Source organism: Daphnia pulex, chromosome 6 (assembly GCF_021134715.1).
Source record: "Daphnia pulex isolate KAP4 chromosome 6, ASM2113471v1".
NCBI classification, from domain to species: Eukaryota; Metazoa; Arthropoda; class Branchiopoda; order Diplostraca; family Daphniidae; genus Daphnia; species Daphnia pulex.
Genome location: NC_060022.1, coordinates 2,529,758 through 2,546,237, shown reverse-complemented (window position 1 = coordinate 2,546,237; position 16,480 = coordinate 2,529,758). Strand labels below are relative to the sequence as shown.

The following is a 16,480-nucleotide window of genomic DNA, read 5'->3' as shown; positions in this document are numbered from 1 at the left end:
TACCTGCGCCACCAATTTTCCTTTTTTCTTCTTACCCATCCCCATACTGAGTTAGACAATGCTGCAGCAACGTATTACAGCCAGTGATGTTTTTATTGCACGGTACTGAACAGTTGAAATGTCTTGACCTTCTTTTCATATTTAACAAAATTTCTAAACAGCAAAAGTGCATCCCATAGGAGTTGGACGTAACACGCCCCTCATGCATCATTCAAAAAAGTCAAGTATATTACCTTTGTAACGTTGAGGCTTATAGAGTAGACTGTTAGATATAATATAGTGACGTCAAGGAGGCAAAAAAAAAACGAACAAATAAAATGTTTACATTTTAAGCTCTCCAAACTGTCTGGAACAAACAATAGTTTACTTTAGCTATTAGCCTTTTTGACACCTTATTGACATAGCGTCATAGCATTCTCTTGTTTTCATGTGATAACTTAATCAATAACTTTGTATGTCTACAGCAGTCCCTCGTGAACTCAAACTCGCAAGGCTCTAGCGTTTATCCGTTTTTAATTCTCCGATGGCATTATACACATCGCCATATTTGTATTGTTTTTAGGTTATAGCTCACGTATTTTGAAAATGAAGTTCAAAGTATTACTTAACCAGTTTTAGCTTGTTTCACCTTTTGATATAACAATTTAAAAGATGTAAAAGATTAAGGCGATGACAATATCCAATTACTAAAGTATACAGAGACAAAGAAGAAGTTGGGTTGTACTTTTTACATCACCGCTGGATCCGACTGGATCAGCAATCACTCGAGTTATTGCATCAGGGAAAAAAGGATAAGAAAAATTGTATATGCCTACTATTTCTATACTGTGCTGTTGCCTAGCGACAGCAACGAGTTGTCAGGGTAGCTTTTTTAATCTTTTACAGCACATGACTGTTTTGATCCTAACTAGATGCTTTGATACTGTTAGGACTACTTAGGAAGGCGAATTACTCTTGTGTAAATACACGATTAGCTAATGCAGTCATTAAGAAGTTTGCTCGCAGTTTTCCTTGAATGTAAATACAATGTTTAGCATGAAGTGGCGCTGCTTTTCCATAACATACTCAGACTCCTGCTGCACATTTCTGATCTTTATAGTCAAGAAGCGCCCACGACTACTCGTTCTGTTTCATCTTTCACCTGCTTTAGTAAACATTTTGATTATCAAAGGATGTGGCGCATAGTCCATAACGACAACAAAGTGCGAGCCTATAAGTCTATAACCATGACAACACACGGAATATACTGTACCACTGTACCTTGTCATAATACGTGATTTAAAACGTAGCTACATTAGTAGTCTGTAAATAATCGTTAGCTGTTTGTTTGAGAAATTTCATCTGCAACGTTGCTTCTGCTTCGTTAATTAGAAGAGAATTTGTTGATTGTGGCAACTATCTTTCAAGTTAAATAAGCTTACAGGCTTACATCACGGCCAGTAGCTCTTCATTAAGTATACCGGCCGGCATATTATCTTGATGTAAATTAGCAGAAGTAAAACGTGAAATTGAGTTGCAAGATAAGCTCATAATTTTTTGGTGCTACTAGGATAATTATTTATTTGTGCTACTAGGATAATTAAAAGAAACTTTGTGCGGATTAGCATGGTCTATTTTGTTGTTGAAATAAGTTTTCAAATTTTCATTTTCTTTATTTTCACATTAGGCTAAAGTCGCTAAACAGCTAGCAGGTAGCAGCTGTAAAACGAATGCTGTCGTCTGCTGTAGGATTGTGTATTTTTGAATTTCGAAGAGCAATTTCGGCTTATCTACTTATATTTATTTTTAAAATGTGTTGGTACTTACTACTTATACTAGGAATTTGGACTTTCGTTTCCTTTTTCACTTACCGATATTTGAGTCAAAAGAAAAGTTTGTTTCTTAAAGAAGTTTTCTTTAAAAAGCTTAGCAATGTCTTGTTCGTCATTGCTCATCCGGACGACGAGTATGTTTTGTTAATTGAGATATACATTTTTATGGAATACCTTAATCTAACTTTTTTTCTCTTATGCACTTATGAATGCATGTATAATAGATGCATGTTTTTTGGACCTGCCATCACAGCACTAGTCCAACCATCATTAAGTGATTCTTCGTCCAGGAAAAAGAAAGCAAAGGATATTTACATTCTTTGCTTGAGTGATGGTAAATCAATACTACATATCACTATTACTATACGCTTACATGAACTATAGCTTTTTCTTTGGACTCATATACTTGTCTGTTCGTTACTTGTGCTTAAATTCAAACGTTATAACAATATTTCTAATGTGTGAAATTCACTATTTCAAGGCAATGCTGATGGCTTAGGTAAAACAAGGAGAGAGGAACTAAAAAAAAGTTGCAAGATTCTTGGACTAGCTGATTCCAATATTATAATTCACAGGTAAAAATTCATTCAAACATTCATAAATTGTTGAAATTTCTTAAATTTTCTTAAATTTCTACATTATCTGTGAACAGTGGACCTCCTTTCTTTGAAGATGATCCACATTCTTTGTGGGATTTCAAATCAGTTGCAGATACTTTGAATATCTACATTGAAAAATTGAAAATTGACAGTGTAAGTATTTCAGGAATAGATTAATAGGCTTAACTAACAATACAATTTAATGCAATTTTTTATAGCTCATAACTTTTGATGAGAATGGAATCAGTGGCCACCTAAATCATAAATCGATTTATCAGGGGGTGTTGCAATTAAAGAAAGAAAGCAAAAAAAGAGGTATTTAAACTATATTATAGTGTGCATAATTAAATGTATTGATATTTAAAAGATCGTCTTTAATTTTTCCAACAGTTACTGTCCGAGTTTTCATTTTGGAAACGGTCAGTTTGTTTCGAAAATATTTGGGATTTATTGATTCGATTTTAATCAAACCTAGTGCATTAATCTGTACTGCCGATTGGGTTAATAGGATGAACATTCAGGTATTTTTTTAAACAGTTAATAATGTCAATTAAGACTTTTGCTAAATAAATTAATTATGTGTTCACGTTTAGAGAGCAATGGCAGCTCATGCTAGTCAATATGTTTGGTTTCGCCGTTTGTACATCATTTTTTCAAGATACTTATTCTTTAACACATTCATTCCCCTTGAAATTTACTAGCTTAGCTACTGCTTGTTGTCTCAGATATGCACCTGGAAGTGCGGTGGTTGGAAAATTTAAATCCTATCGATTCGATGCATTTTGGACACGGGTAAATTTACTCAGATTTTTTTGATCCCTTCAATTTTATGGATGTTTATAATTCCCTTAACAAAATACCTAGTCTTTTCTCTGGAGTGTGTAACATAAACAAAAAAGGGTATGTTGGCTCTTGTTTTTTTTTCCCTAATGAATTCTCACACGTGGCTGCTGTGTTTAACTTTATTGCATTTACTAAACAAAATTTAAAATATTGATGTTATCAGATGTTAGTGGTTGAAGTCAACAGTGCACGTAATGTATTATTTTTATTTGAATGAAAATGCAGTGAACAATAATACAATTTTGAAATTCGTCATACTCCTACTATACATGTATTCAACTATTTTCTAAAGCATGACATTTACGCTGTAATTTTGTGACGACCAGACATGAAATGTTTCTTTTTATAAAACTGAAGAAAAAAAAACGATTTCCCGCCAGTAGTTTCATGTTGTCCCGCCAGGGTCCAGATGGCTGTGCACTGTGGCAATAGTCAATAGATGGAAAATCCCATCGTCTGCAATCAAGCCTGTTTTTGTTCATTTTCCGTTGTTTTGTATCAGCTGAAAGAACAGTATTTGTTAATTCTGTGTTGATTCTACAAATGGAATGAATCAAAATGAAGACGTTTTCTAAGTTTTATAAGTTTTTGCATTAGATTTGTTTGATTAAGTTTAGGTCTCGGTGTGCTAAAATGAATTTCCGCCGGAAGCACAAATCGTCAAAATGTTTTCCAGTAAAAATTCTTACCCTAGACGCACAACTTGAATTCAACCTAGAGGTTTGTATTATTTATTCACATAATCATGTTCATGTAAAAAACTGACAATTATAACTCTTGTAGTGCAAAGCAAATGGAAGAGATTTATTTGATCTAGTGTGTCGAACTATTGGATTAAGGGAGACCTGGTATTTTGGGTTACAGTATGAAGACTGCAAAGGATTTCTGGCGTGGTTGAAAATGGATAGAAAAGGTGAGTGTTAATGCTTATTATGTGTCATTCACCTAATAACTGTTTGTATGGCCATAATATCTATAGTTCAGGACCAAGATGTGCCCAAAACAACTCCTGTGCCTTTTGTATTTTTGGCTAAGTTTTATCCCGAGAATGTGGCTGAAGAGCTGGTTCAAGAAATAACTCAACATTTGTTTTTCTTGCAAGTAAAGCAGAGTATACTCAACATGGATATATACTGTCCTCCTGAAATATCAGTCTTGCTTGCTTCATATGCTTTGCAAGCCAAGGTAATATTATTATATCTTGGGTGATTTTCCACAATTAATTTTTCCTTCCCATTAGTATGGTGATTATGATGAGGCAGCCATGAAACCTGGTCTCCTTGGTACAGAAGACTTACTGCCTAAGAGAGTTCTTGATCAGTATCAAATGACAGCTGAAATGTGGGAAGAAAGAATAAAAATTTGGTAATAAGGATCATCATTTCCATTTTAACCGTTTTATAGACTTAAGACTTTACTTTATGTTATATAGGTACGCGGATCATAAAGGTCTCAGTCGTGATGAGGCTGAAATGGAGTACTTGAGAATCGTACAGGATTTAGAAATGTATGGCGTTAACTATTTTCCTATAAAAGTGAGTTTAGAAACCCTAGCTAAAACTAAAATGCGTGTATATCTTGCATATTGTTAACTTGTTTTAATCTACAACTTATTATTCTATTTGAACAGAATAAAAGGGATTCCGAGTTGTGGCTTGGTGTTACGGCCCTCGGTCTGAATATTTACGAGCAGGATAACAAATCCGTACCGCGCATTAACTTTCCCTGGTCAGAGATCCAAAACATCAGCTATGACGACAAAAAGTTTGCCATTAAACCAGTCGACAAAACTGCACCCCCTTTTATTTTCTATTCGGATAAGCATCGAGTCAACAAATTGGTAATCCATGATTTTTACATAAATGAAAAAGGATAGCGAATTTTATTTCCGCATTTTTATGTCTAGATCTTAGATTTGTGTATTGGAAATCATGATCTCTTTATGCGTCGGAGGAAACCGGATTCAATTGAAGTTCAGCAAATGAAGGCTCAGGCTAAAGAAGAGAAACTCAGGTAAATTTGACCTTGACAAGTTTTGTCTTATTCATTGTTGAGTTCTTATTGTGGTTACTTTACCGTTTTTCAGACGACAGAGTGAAAGAAATAAGCTTGCACGAGAGAAGCAACTACGCGAAACAGCTGAACGTGAAAAAGCAGCCCTAGAACAACAGTTAATTCACTTTCAGGAAGAATTCCGTGTAGCGAACGAACAGTTGGTATGATATTCTTCAGTTTAATTTTTAGTTTTAGTATCAAGTACAGTATTTCATTATACCAATTTTGTAGAGGCGTTCCGAAGAGTCGGCTGAGCTGCTGGCCGAAAAGGCGCGAGTTGCAGAAGAAGAGTCAATGTTGTTAACTCAAAAAGCCTCAGACGCTGAACAAGAGTTGCAAAGAATTCGTTTATCTGCCATGAAAGTAAGTGAATTTTTTCATAACTTATTTAGGTAGCTTTACATTTAATTGTCTTTTTGCGTCTAGACCGAAGAGGAAAAACTTTTGTCTCAGAGACAATTACATGAGGCGAAGCAAATTGCCTCAAGGTTATTAGAGAATTCTGAGCGTTGTGCAGCAGAAGCAGAGCAGCTAAAAGGTGACCTTTTGCAGGCCCGTTACGCTGAAACTCAAGCCAAAAAGAAGCTACTAGAGTTTTTAACAACACAAGCTAGTGTTGCAGCCTTACACTCGGCATCTCGTCCAATTACACGCATCCCGTCGTCCGCGTCTGTCCTGGTACTTTGCAGTTTCTGTCAACATTTTAATGAGCGAATAACTACAATTACCATTTTTCAGTCTGTTCCCAACTTGTTTCCGACATCAAGTTCGTCGGTAGCTGGATCAGACCACCATTTACATCATCAGTCGGACATTCAGCAACATTTACGACGACTCGACGATGTCTCTAACGAAGCAAGTTTGCCGGCTTATGAGGCCCGCCTTCCTATTCCGCTGGCTAATCAGCTTACTGGCCTCACCAACTTAACTGGCTTAAGTAGTAGTGGATATCTATCAGCTATTGCTGCTTCCGAACTGGTCAACTCTTCATCCAACTATGACCTTATGACACATGGCGATATGGAGCAACTCTCACTTGAAATTGAGAAAGAGAGGTTGTAAATCTATCGTAGGAATTGTTGCGTAATTGTTTGCTCATTTTTTAAAATAAATTTAGAGTCGAATACTTGGAAAAATCGAAGCAACTGCAGGAGCAACTGAGAGAATTGCGTACAGAGATTGAAGTCTTGAAAGTAGGTGAAAAACAAACGCTTTACGATCAGCTACACGAAGAGCAACTCCGTTCAGGGGACGACAAATACTCAACTCTCAAAAAGGTACGCATGAATGAGAGTCATTAATTCAAATTTGAGTTAATTTTTCTTTTTTTCCTAGTCAAAATCTGGATCGACTGGAGCGCGCGTGGCCTTTTTCGAAGAGCTGTAGCTTAAGTCATATTTTTAATTTTACTTTTGACAATGTGTTGTACATAAATTTTAAATTGGCTGACCATTTTCATGGATGCAACTTAGTTTATAATCTTTAATTCACTAAGTTGCCCATTTTCGTGAAATCTTATCATCATAGACATTAGACAAATAGACTTTCATTTAAAAAAAACTTAACTCTTGTTGACTAATGAGTAATGTCTTTTACTAGTAGCAGCATCGGCGTTGTTTACATTCTTATATGAATTTTGCAAAATGAACCTGTATGTCTAGAATACCAATTCAATATGAACATGGAAAAGTTTCATTCAAATTCAAACACAAAATGCAGAGAACCGAGAAAGATTAGATAATTCTTCATTTCAATCTGTGAAACGCAAAAGTTAACAAATTCATTTCGAAAAAATGTAAATATTTTTTGCGCGCAATGTTGCCAGTTCATCTATTAATTTTGATTTTTCTTTTACAGCATTCTTGCAACGTTGTCTTAACAACGAAAGCATTCGTTTTTTCGTCGGCTCGTCAATTTCCACATTCGTCGCCATCCCAATTGTTGTGCTGTCAATTTGTAAATGATTTAATAAGTGGCAAAATATCCTATATCATCATGGATGAATTAGAGAAACTCGAACACCTGTCGCTTGTTTCTAAGGTGTGCACAGAATTGGAAAACCATTTGGGACTCAACGATAAAGATCTGGCAGAGTTCATCATCGCATTGGCCGAAAAACACAAGACCTTTGATGAGTTCAAAAGTGTAATGCTGGAGAATGGCGCCGAGTTTTCAGACTCTCTCATTGCAAATTTGCTTCGTCTTATCAAACACATGAAATCAGCCAACTCGAAAACAACTGATGTGAACTTAGCCCAGGTAAAGAAAACAGTTTACAATGCAGAAACAGAGAAGAAACGGGAACTCTTCCCTGGTCTTGCCTTAGCAGATAACCCTAAGGCAAGAACAATGCTTCTCGAAGACATAAAATTGACTATTAAAGATGTTGAAGAAGCTAACGATTTAATGGCTGAACTAGAAGCCATGGCTCCTAAAGAAGAAAAGATTTCTACTGAAGCAATCGAGCCTGTTCAGGAAAGAGCAAGGAGTAAAGACAAGAAGGAAAGAAGCAGACGTTCAAGAAGCAAGGACCGCAGCAGAAGATCAAGAAGCAGAGACCGCAGCAAGAGATCCAGAAGCAGAGACCGAAGTAGAAGGTCAAGAAGCAGAGATCAAAAGAGGAGATCAAGAAGCAGGGACAGAAGTCACAGGTCCAGGAGTACAGATAGAGGAGATCGAAACAGAACAAGTGATCGTCATCATGATAAAAGAAGTAACGAAGGCAGACGAGAATCCCCAAGTCGAAAGAAACCTCAAAAAGATTTTCCAGAGAATCCAGAAGTGGGAAATGTCTACGCGGGAAAAATCATGAATCTTGCAGCTTTTGGTTGTTTTGTACAAATTGAAGGAATACGGAAAAAATGTGAGGGTCTAGTGCACATCTCCCAGTTGCGACGAGAAGGCCGTGTGAATAGTGTGGCTGAAGTTGTCAATCGTGGAGATAAGGTTCATGTCAAAGTTATGAGCATTGCTGGCCAAAAGATCTCTCTTTCTATGAAAGATGTGGACCAAGACACTGGCGAAGATTTGAACCCAGCTCCTTCGACGTCAAGCCGCCCTGGACTAACCAGCCAGGAAAGTGAAACAGCTTTAAGGAATCCAGATCGACCTCTCTCATTGCTAGATTTGAAGGCAAATGTAGAGGAGGATGAACTAACCAACCGCAAGCGTGTGCAACGGATTTCGTCTCCTGAACGCTGGGAACTGAAGCAAATGATGGCAGCAAATTGTATCGACAAAATGGACTTGCCCGAATTCGACGAAGAAACGGGTTTACTGCCAAAGCTGGCCGAAGACGAAGAAGATATCGAAATCGAGTTGGTGGAAGAAGAGGCACCCTTTCTTCGAGGTCACGGTCGAGTGCTTAATGAACTTAGTCCGGTTCGTATCGTCAAGAATCCCGACGGTTCTCTAGCTCAAGCCGCCATGATGCAAGGCGCTCTCAGCAAAGAACGCCGCGAACAGAAAATGTTGCTCAGAGAAGAACAAGAAGCAGCTGACGCACCGGCTCAAGGCGCCAACAAGACCTGGATTGATCCCATGCCGGATGCTGGGGCTGCACCGTCAACGTCGTTGGGTCGCGGAACGGGAGCCCCTGTATACGACATGCCCGAATGGAAAAAGCACATCACTGGTGGACCGAAAGGAGCCTCTTTCGGCAAGAAAACTAGTTTGTCCATCGTCGAGCAACGTCAATCACTTCCCATCTACAAACTCAGAGATGAACTGATCAAAGCTGTCAATGACAACCAAATCCTAATTGTCATCGGTGAGACGGGCTCGGGAAAAACTACGCAAATCACTCAATATCTATCCGAGTCCGGATTCACGGCTCGTGGAAAGATCGGCTGTACGCAGCCTCGTCGTGTGGCCGCCATGTCCGTTGCCAAGCGAGTTTCGGAAGAGTTTGGTTGTCGTCTAGGACAGGAAGTTGGATACACGATTCGTTTTGAAGATTGCACCAGTCCTGAAACTTTGATCAAGTACATGACGGATGGTATGTTGCTGCGTGAATGCTTGATTGATCCCGATCTGCAATCGTATTCCTGCATCATGTTGGACGAAGCCCACGAAAGAACTATTCACACAGACGTTCTTTTCGGTCTTCTCAAGCAAGCCGTCCAGAAGCGAGCCGAACTCAAACTCATCGTAACGTCGGCCACTTTGGATGCCGTGAAATTCTCGCAGTACTTTTTCGAGGCGCCCATCTTCACCATTCCGGGTCGAACTTTTCCCGTCGAGATATTGTATACTCGGGAACCTGAGACGGATTACTTGGATGCCTCGCTCATTACCGTCATGCAGATCCACCTTAACGAACCACCGGGCGACATTCTTCTTTTCTTGACTGGTCAGGAAGAGATCGATACTGCCTGCGAAATTCTATACGAGCGCATGAAGTCCATGGGCCCTGACGTTCCTGAGCTCATCATTCTTCCCGTCTATTCCGCTCTACCGTCTGAAATGCAAACTCGAATTTTCGAACCGGCTCCACCAGGCTCCCGAAAAGTTGTTATCGCCACCAACATCGCCGAGACCAGTCTTACCATCGACGGTATCTACTATGTCGTCGATCCTGGTTTTGTCAAGCAGAAAGTCTACAATTCCAAGACCGGAATGGACTCTTTGGTGGTGACACCCATTTCACAGGCGCAAGCCAAGCAGCGAGCTGGTCGCGCCGGTCGTACTGGACCTGGAAAGACTTACCGCTTGTACACGGAGCGAGCTTATCGTGATGAAATGCTTGCCACGCCTGTTCCCGAGATCCAGCGTACTAATCTCGCTTCCACTGTCCTGCAACTCAAAGCTATGGGCATCAATGACCTGCTCAACTTCGACTTCATGGACGCTCCTCCTGTGGAGTCACTTATCATGGCACTTGAACAGCTGCATTCCCTTTCCGCTCTAGACGACGAAGGATTACTCACGCGTCTTGGTCGACGTATGGCCGAATTTCCTCTGGAGCCTTCTCTCTCCAAGATGCTCATCATGTCTGTTCACTTGGTATGATATTATCAACAATTGTTCCTGATCGATGTAATTGACGTTTTAAAAATTTTTGTTTTAGATGTGTTCGGACGAAATTTTGACAGTCGTGTCCATGTTGTCAGTTCAGAACGTCTTCTACCGACCCAAAGATAAGCAACAGTTGGCTGATCAGAAGAAAGCCAAATTCAATCAAGCCGAAGGAGATCACATCACTTTATTGGCCGTTTACAATTCCTGGAAGAACAACAAGTTTAGCAGTGCCTGGTGTTACGAGAATTTCGTTCAGATGCGTACCTTAAAACGAGCTCAGGATGTTCGTAAACAGCTATTGGGCATTATGGACAGGTATGTTTAGTCTTTGATGCAAATTGTATTATCCGTTCAAAAATCTAACATTTGTTCTTCTACACTTTCCAGGCACAAATTGGACGTGGTATCGGCTGGCAAGAATACGGCTAGGGTGCAGAAAGCCATCTGTTCGGGTTTCTTCCGTAATGCGGCCAAGAAGGATCCGCAAGAAGGTTATCGGACGTTGGTGGACGGCCAGGTGGTCTACATCCACCCGAGTAGCGCGATCTTTAACCGGCAACCCGAGTGGGTCGTCTACCATGAATTGGTTCAAACCACAAAAGAGTACATGCGTGAAGTGACTGTCATCGATGCCAAGTGGCTGGTGGAGTTTGCTCCGGCCTTTTTCAGATTCTCTGACCCGACCAAGCTCAGCAAAGTCAAACGAAACCAACGGCTCGAGCCGTTGTACAACAAATACGAGGAGCCTAATTCGTGGCGTATTTCCCGACAGCGCCGACTGCGCCGGAATTAGAATTTTCCCTTTTAAAATTTACGATTGTCTGCAATCAATCAGAGTGACATGGTCCTCTTTGTGTACGCAATTACAATTTGTTACATACAAATACACTGATTTGATGATATAACTGGCAACATCGCGTTGATCTTTTTTGGGAGGAAAATTGTAACCCCGGCAACGTCAAACTTTGTCGAATCGATGTGGGCGAAGGTAATTTCACCTTCGCCGTCAGTGTGTTGTTTGAAACACGGATGATACAGTCGTCGTTGAAAACTTGTTTCAATTAGTAACGGTATACAATAATGGCTGGCGGGAAGAAATCAGACAAGTGGAAAGCTGGTGGTGGAAAGAAAGGAAAAGGCACAAAAGGAGAGGGTAAGAAAAAGGGTGGCAAAAAGAAGGCCAAACCCAAGTTGAGCGAAGATGCCAAGAACAGGCAACAAGAGCAACGTGCTGCGGTGGAGGAAGAAAGGAGAAGGATGAGAGAAGAATTAATCAATTCTTTTCTCAGGGTAAGATATTTTCAAATGTTTGCTAGCAGAAGAGAAACAGACACTCATAATACTAATTGTGTGACTAATTATGTAATCATTTCCAAACAGCACAAACTTCTGAAAGAGCAGAACTTGACTCGTCTTAATCAAAGTAAATTGATTGAGAAATGGAGGCATGTCCTTCGAGATGCGAAAAGCCAGGAACTTTCCAGGGAATTGGAAGTATAAAATTAGCAAAAATTTTTATTTGTTTGTCTTGAAATGTTGACTTTATTGTGCCAATTTCATTAAAATTTATTTTTGCAACAGTTAATGAAATTGGATTTTGACAAGCGCTACAGCGAGAATATCACAGAAATTAACCGGCTGATGGAATCTCTGCTTCAAAATGGATTGGATTTCGTTCAACTTTGCAACATTCAAAAACTAGAAACAGACAGAACTTTTGGTATAAAAACACATTTAAACTAACCTAATCTGGGCTATAGTTTTATTAAAATCCATAGATGAGCATGTCTCCAGACTGAACATACTGGCAAATGTTTATCAACAGGAAAGTAATTTATTCAAAGCGACGATAGTGACAGACTATACTTCGGCCATGACTTGTCACCAGCAAGAGAAGCGTTCCCTGCTCTCGACTATCAGCACTCTGCAATCTCATTATCGCGAAAGCTACACAGCTCAGAAAGCCAATTTCCAAATCCGTAAAGATGATATCATTAATCAGGTACATATAAATCGTGTCAAGCTAATGTGTGCCATTATAGTACCCCTCTTTATCTATATAAATAAAAAGGCCCCCAACACGTTTGGGGGCGTCATTCTCTTAACCTTCCGGTAATCTGTTGTGTCTGTTTGCAGGGATTGGAAGAAGAGCAGACAATCTGCCAGAACCTGGAGCGCCGCTTAGGTAAGAAATCCCCGAGTCTACAAAGTAGTATTGTGTGTCGAGAGATCTAACAGTGTTCCTCGTCGCTTAGAGCACAGCTGGCAGCAATTACACGAAAATTGCGTCGATAGTGGCGAGTTGGACGAACAACGCTGGGCCTTGTACTCGCTATTGCGTAGGAGGGATCAAATCGCCTACGAGCAGCAGCGCATCGCCGAAATTCGTCTCGAAAAGCTCGCCAAGGCTGTCAACCAAATCCAGGAGAAGCGCAACTGTCACGAGCAAGGCGCACAGGAATTGATGGAGCGCCGCAACGAGCTGCACGAGAGGCGGGAGCGCTGGCGACTCCGATTGCTCAAACAACAGCAGCAGCACGCCGAGAGACTCAAAGCCGTGGCGGCCAACTCCAGCGACGCCGCCGAGCACCTCGAGCAGCTCGTCAAGCAAGGCGTGTTGATTCTGCGATCGGCCCAGCGCTGCCGACTACTGAAAGCGGATCATCGGCCATCCAGCTCCTCCTCTTCCGATTCGCCCCCGGCCAATTGTTTGCTGTCGGAACCGTTTCAACACTTTTGGACGAGATTCAATCAGGCTTACCTTGAAACAGTCCTATTACAACGTCACCAGGCGGCAATTGTCCGCGGTCGAACGGCCGAAACGGCCAGACTCAAAAAGGAGGTCAACATCCCCACGTGCTGGAGTTTGAATGGCACGACTTTGCCTATTCATCCGGAGAAATAATGTACCGTAGTAGCCTACTCTTACTAGCAGCTCGTAAAGTCAAATTTCACTCCCCCCCCCCCATCTTTCCTACTACCACTTAACTGTCTCGTTCTCTCCTCGCTTTATCATTCAAACGGCAATCATTGAAATATTTAATATCTCTCGCTATGCAAATGGGGGGGGGGGCTGAGTTAATCAGAACACGGTGGGATGGCACGCGCGACCTATATATCTCATGTTTCTCTCCCCCCTCTCTGATCAGTCGTACAGCATTGAAAAGGAGCCATATTGACAAGATTTGTGAATAGCGTTTACACAGAGTTTGCCCCGTTCCTTTCTTTCTTTTTTTGATTTCCTTTCCATTCAAACGTTGGATCGCGATCATCAATCTAGAAATGAATAGCCTAGCCAGCAGCATCGAGCAGCTAAGAGAGAAATGAGGATCGATTTGCAACCTAGCGCTCTCTATATAACCACGGCTAGACGGCCATCTCCCCTTTTTTCCCCGATGGCTTTTGATGTGTGCCGGAAGATTTCTTCATAGGAAGAACATACCCGGAATTTCAGAAAAGTAAAAAAAGGGAAACGGCAGTCACTATTGATCCTGTACAGGCAAAGGTATACGGCCAGGATTCTAAACTTTTTTCTCTCTCTTTCTCTCTCGGTTCGATAAAGAAACAACAGTCATTTCAAAGGAGCAGTCTAGCGACCACGAATCTAACTGGAAAATCAGTCGAAATGACATGCAAATTTATCTTTCGTTCCAAAACTACGCAGCATTTTATTTTGATTTATCGAGGTAGTTTCCCCCTTTTGATTTGACATTTGCAAAATTCCTCTATGAATGATTTTTTTTGTTCTTGTACTCCTTCACCTCCCCTTGTTGTTTCTCCTCTCCTATTTGTTTTTTTCCCCCAATCGTGCCGGAGTATTACGGACGTCACGGCCAATCGATGGCAATGTTCTCGGCGTTGTGGATGCTCGACCCCGGCGATGACGAGTCACTCAAGTGAAAGATAAGCAGGAAAAAAGGGGAAAAAAAGGAGAGAGCGATCACTCACGATCGAGCGCCATTCCAATGGCTCCTTTTGCTTGGCGATTGAACACCGGCACGCTGGGAAAAAAAAAAGAAAGAAAAGGAAACGAGAGAGTCACTTGATTATCACGCGCTTTTGTGGGTCGCAGGTTTTCTGCTCATCCCCCCCCACACACCTCATCAACGGCTGTTGTCTCCCGTAGTTTGCTGGTGTCCCGCTCAATTAATGAACCTGTCGTCGAGAGGCCGACCCAAAAAGAAAAACGGGAAGGCCTACACAATCCATAGAGAGAGGGGGGGGGGGGGGTGAAAGCGGGAGGAAGCGGAGACAAAATACTCGGCAGGAGCGCAAACTCGTTGCTGGAGAGAAAAAGAAAGAACCTTCCTTCCGTTGTATGCGGGTCTCTCTCTCTCTTCTTCGTCGTCGTCGTCTAGTGTCTGGGTAATGGGATTGGGTCGGGTCGCGCGCTCGTGAGCGCTTGCGAGTCTTCTTACGCGATCATGGCGCTCGTCCCGCACCGTGTGTACAAGAAATCGATGGCCAGTGCGTGCGAGGACTAGGGCATATCCATGCGTGTAGTACACAGCGGCGGGATCGTAATGGCTGGAAGAGGCGGCGATGATATGGCATCCTGATTGTGTATAGTCTTCTTTTTCTTTGGCTGTATTGCGTCCGCTCATCCTACTTTTATACTAGAGCTGCCCCACTACTGGTAAAAGAAAAAAGAGAGAAAACTGGAATGTTACCCAATCACTCTGAAAAATCGCGTCTTTCCAAACCTTCTCCCCCCGCCATCTCCGGTTCTCTGCGCCGAGTTGGGTCGGTGAGCAGGGAGATGAGCGACCGTCCATCAAAATAATTAGACCATCAAAGCTGTCTCTCTTTCTAGACTTTTTCTGACGATCATAAATCTTTGACCAATTTCAGCTCCTCCCGCCCCCCTTTTTCCTATATATAAGATAACAAATCACCACTTAAAAGGAAATTCCACAATTTCTACTATACCATCACGTTCTTTTTCTTACGACAATTTGTCCTTGTTCGATATAACCCACCCACCCCAAAAAATCCCCCCCATTTTGTGCCGGGCGAATCTTTAATAAAGTTTTGTAACCGCCAGGTTTTGAAGATGAGACTCGGCTGGAAGAAGAAAAGAGATCGAACGTTGATCTCAAATTGCTGCTGCTGCTGTTGCGTGTTCCCGTCCGCCTTTCGTGATTCCTGCGTATAACCATTAGTTTGCGTGCACTAATAAGCCCAATTCAACTAACTATAACTCGCAGGTATATTTATATAGATACAGGGTAAACTATGCACACGCCGGTAGCGTACGCAATCATTCCGGGGGTGCGCCAGATGTCAATATCCATTATGCGCGCTAGGGCAAGTAGTGCACAGCAACGTGATCGCGAGTGTTTATAGTTAGCGACAGTGATGCCACAAACTGTTACCTTCCACTTTTCAAGATCGATTCCTCCGACGCTCCGACGCCCCGGTTGTGTTATGGGAGGAGCGCGCAAGCTAATTTTCCTTCCAGATATTGTTTCACGAAAAAAATGTATTTACTTATTTCTATTTATTTTGGGGGGGTTTCCCCTATGGCTCCTTGATGGGGGGGAATCAATACGTGTTGTATTCAATCTATAGTTTCCCGACTTTTAAAAACTTGGGGTACAGCGTGGTGGGTGTGTGGGTGCGACTCAAGGGATTTCAAGTCTAAGAAGATTGTCACCTTTTTTTGATATTCTCATTTAGATTGAAGTCTGAAAATGCCCCGTGTCATTTTCTCCGGAGTCTTAAGGGCTGAAAAGACACTGTCAATGTGCGTAAATATATCGTTCGTGATTCTTTCATGACTCCGTCGCTATATGTTGTATACCTTATCTAATACCTTTTATCCATACCATCTAACTACGCAGTATAGTGTGTGTGTGTGTTGTCGGCGCCCTGCTGTATAGTATATGTAGATCTGAATCTCTTTTTCCTCTGTAAACCTTTTTTTATCGTGATATTATCCGGATTCCTCCCCTTTTTCGCCTTTTTTTTTTTAAATTGTCGTTGTGAAAATTCTCTGACATAAAAAAAAAGGTTTCGTTTTCGTAGAAAAGTAAACCTGGAAATATAATGTCTCAATGTTTTGTGAAAAATTCGGTAATACTTGGGGTGGAGTGAGTAAAAAGAAAAAAAGGATTAAAGGTGCGCATATCATTTTAACGTGGAGTTAGGGAT

At 41.2% G+C, this 16,480-nt stretch overlaps 4 protein-coding genes across 5 annotated transcripts; all 4 read left to right on the top strand.

Annotated features, from left to right (window-relative positions):
* Window positions 1-100: 100 nt before the first annotated feature.
* LOC124195654 (N-acetylglucosaminyl-phosphatidylinositol de-N-acetylase-like) lies at window positions 101-3,510 on the top strand. 2 transcript variants are annotated; one of them, XM_046590168.1, is made up of 7 exons: window positions 101-224; window positions 2,036-2,145; window positions 2,293-2,386; window positions 2,464-2,563; window positions 2,629-2,725; window positions 2,801-2,931; window positions 3,004-3,510. In XM_046590168.1, the coding sequence occupies exons 2-7, from the start codon at window positions 2,040-2,042 to the stop codon at window positions 3,109-3,111; spliced, it is 636 nt and encodes a 211-aa protein (XP_046446124.1). In that variant the 5' UTR covers window positions 101-224; window positions 2,036-2,039; the 3' UTR covers window positions 3,112-3,510. The 2 variants fall into 2 exon arrangements, with proteins under 2 accessions (XP_046446124.1, XP_046446123.1); XM_046590167.1 differs by lacking the exon at window positions 101-224 and adding an exon at window positions 1,578-1,945.
* Window positions 3,511-3,666: 156 nt separating this feature from the next.
* On the top strand, window positions 3,667-7,004 carry LOC124195651 (merlin-like). The gene is made up of 13 exons (XM_046590164.1): window positions 3,667-3,973; window positions 4,037-4,166; window positions 4,233-4,438; window positions 4,494-4,618; window positions 4,686-4,788; window positions 4,884-5,093; window positions 5,160-5,266; window positions 5,340-5,469; window positions 5,540-5,671; window positions 5,735-5,986; window positions 6,047-6,363; window positions 6,426-6,585; window positions 6,644-7,004. Exons 1-13 carry the CDS (start codon window positions 3,887-3,889, stop codon window positions 6,692-6,694), a joined length of 2,010 nt encoding a protein of 669 aa, XP_046446120.1. The 5' UTR covers window positions 3,667-3,886; the 3' UTR covers window positions 6,695-7,004.
* Window positions 7,005-7,171: 167 nt separating this feature from the next.
* On the top strand, window positions 7,172-11,232 carry LOC124195648 (ATP-dependent RNA helicase DHX8-like). Its single transcript, XM_046590159.1, has 3 exons — window positions 7,172-10,312; window positions 10,377-10,642; window positions 10,715-11,232. Exons 1-3 carry the CDS (start codon window positions 7,304-7,306, stop codon window positions 11,118-11,120), a joined length of 3,681 nt encoding a protein of 1,226 aa, XP_046446115.1. The 5' UTR covers window positions 7,172-7,303; the 3' UTR covers window positions 11,121-11,232.
* Window positions 11,233-11,303: 71 nt separating this feature from the next.
* LOC124195652 (dynein regulatory complex subunit 2-like) lies at window positions 11,304-16,376 on the top strand. Its single transcript, XM_046590165.1, has 7 exons — window positions 11,304-11,617; window positions 11,708-11,821; window positions 11,909-12,047; window positions 12,106-12,329; window positions 12,464-12,512; window positions 12,583-13,233; window positions 15,372-16,376. Exons 1-6 carry the CDS (start codon window positions 11,408-11,410, stop codon window positions 13,230-13,232), a joined length of 1,386 nt encoding a protein of 461 aa, XP_046446121.1. The 5' UTR covers window positions 11,304-11,407; the 3' UTR covers window position 13,233; window positions 15,372-16,376.
* The last annotated feature ends 104 nt before the right edge of the window (window positions 16,377-16,480 follow it).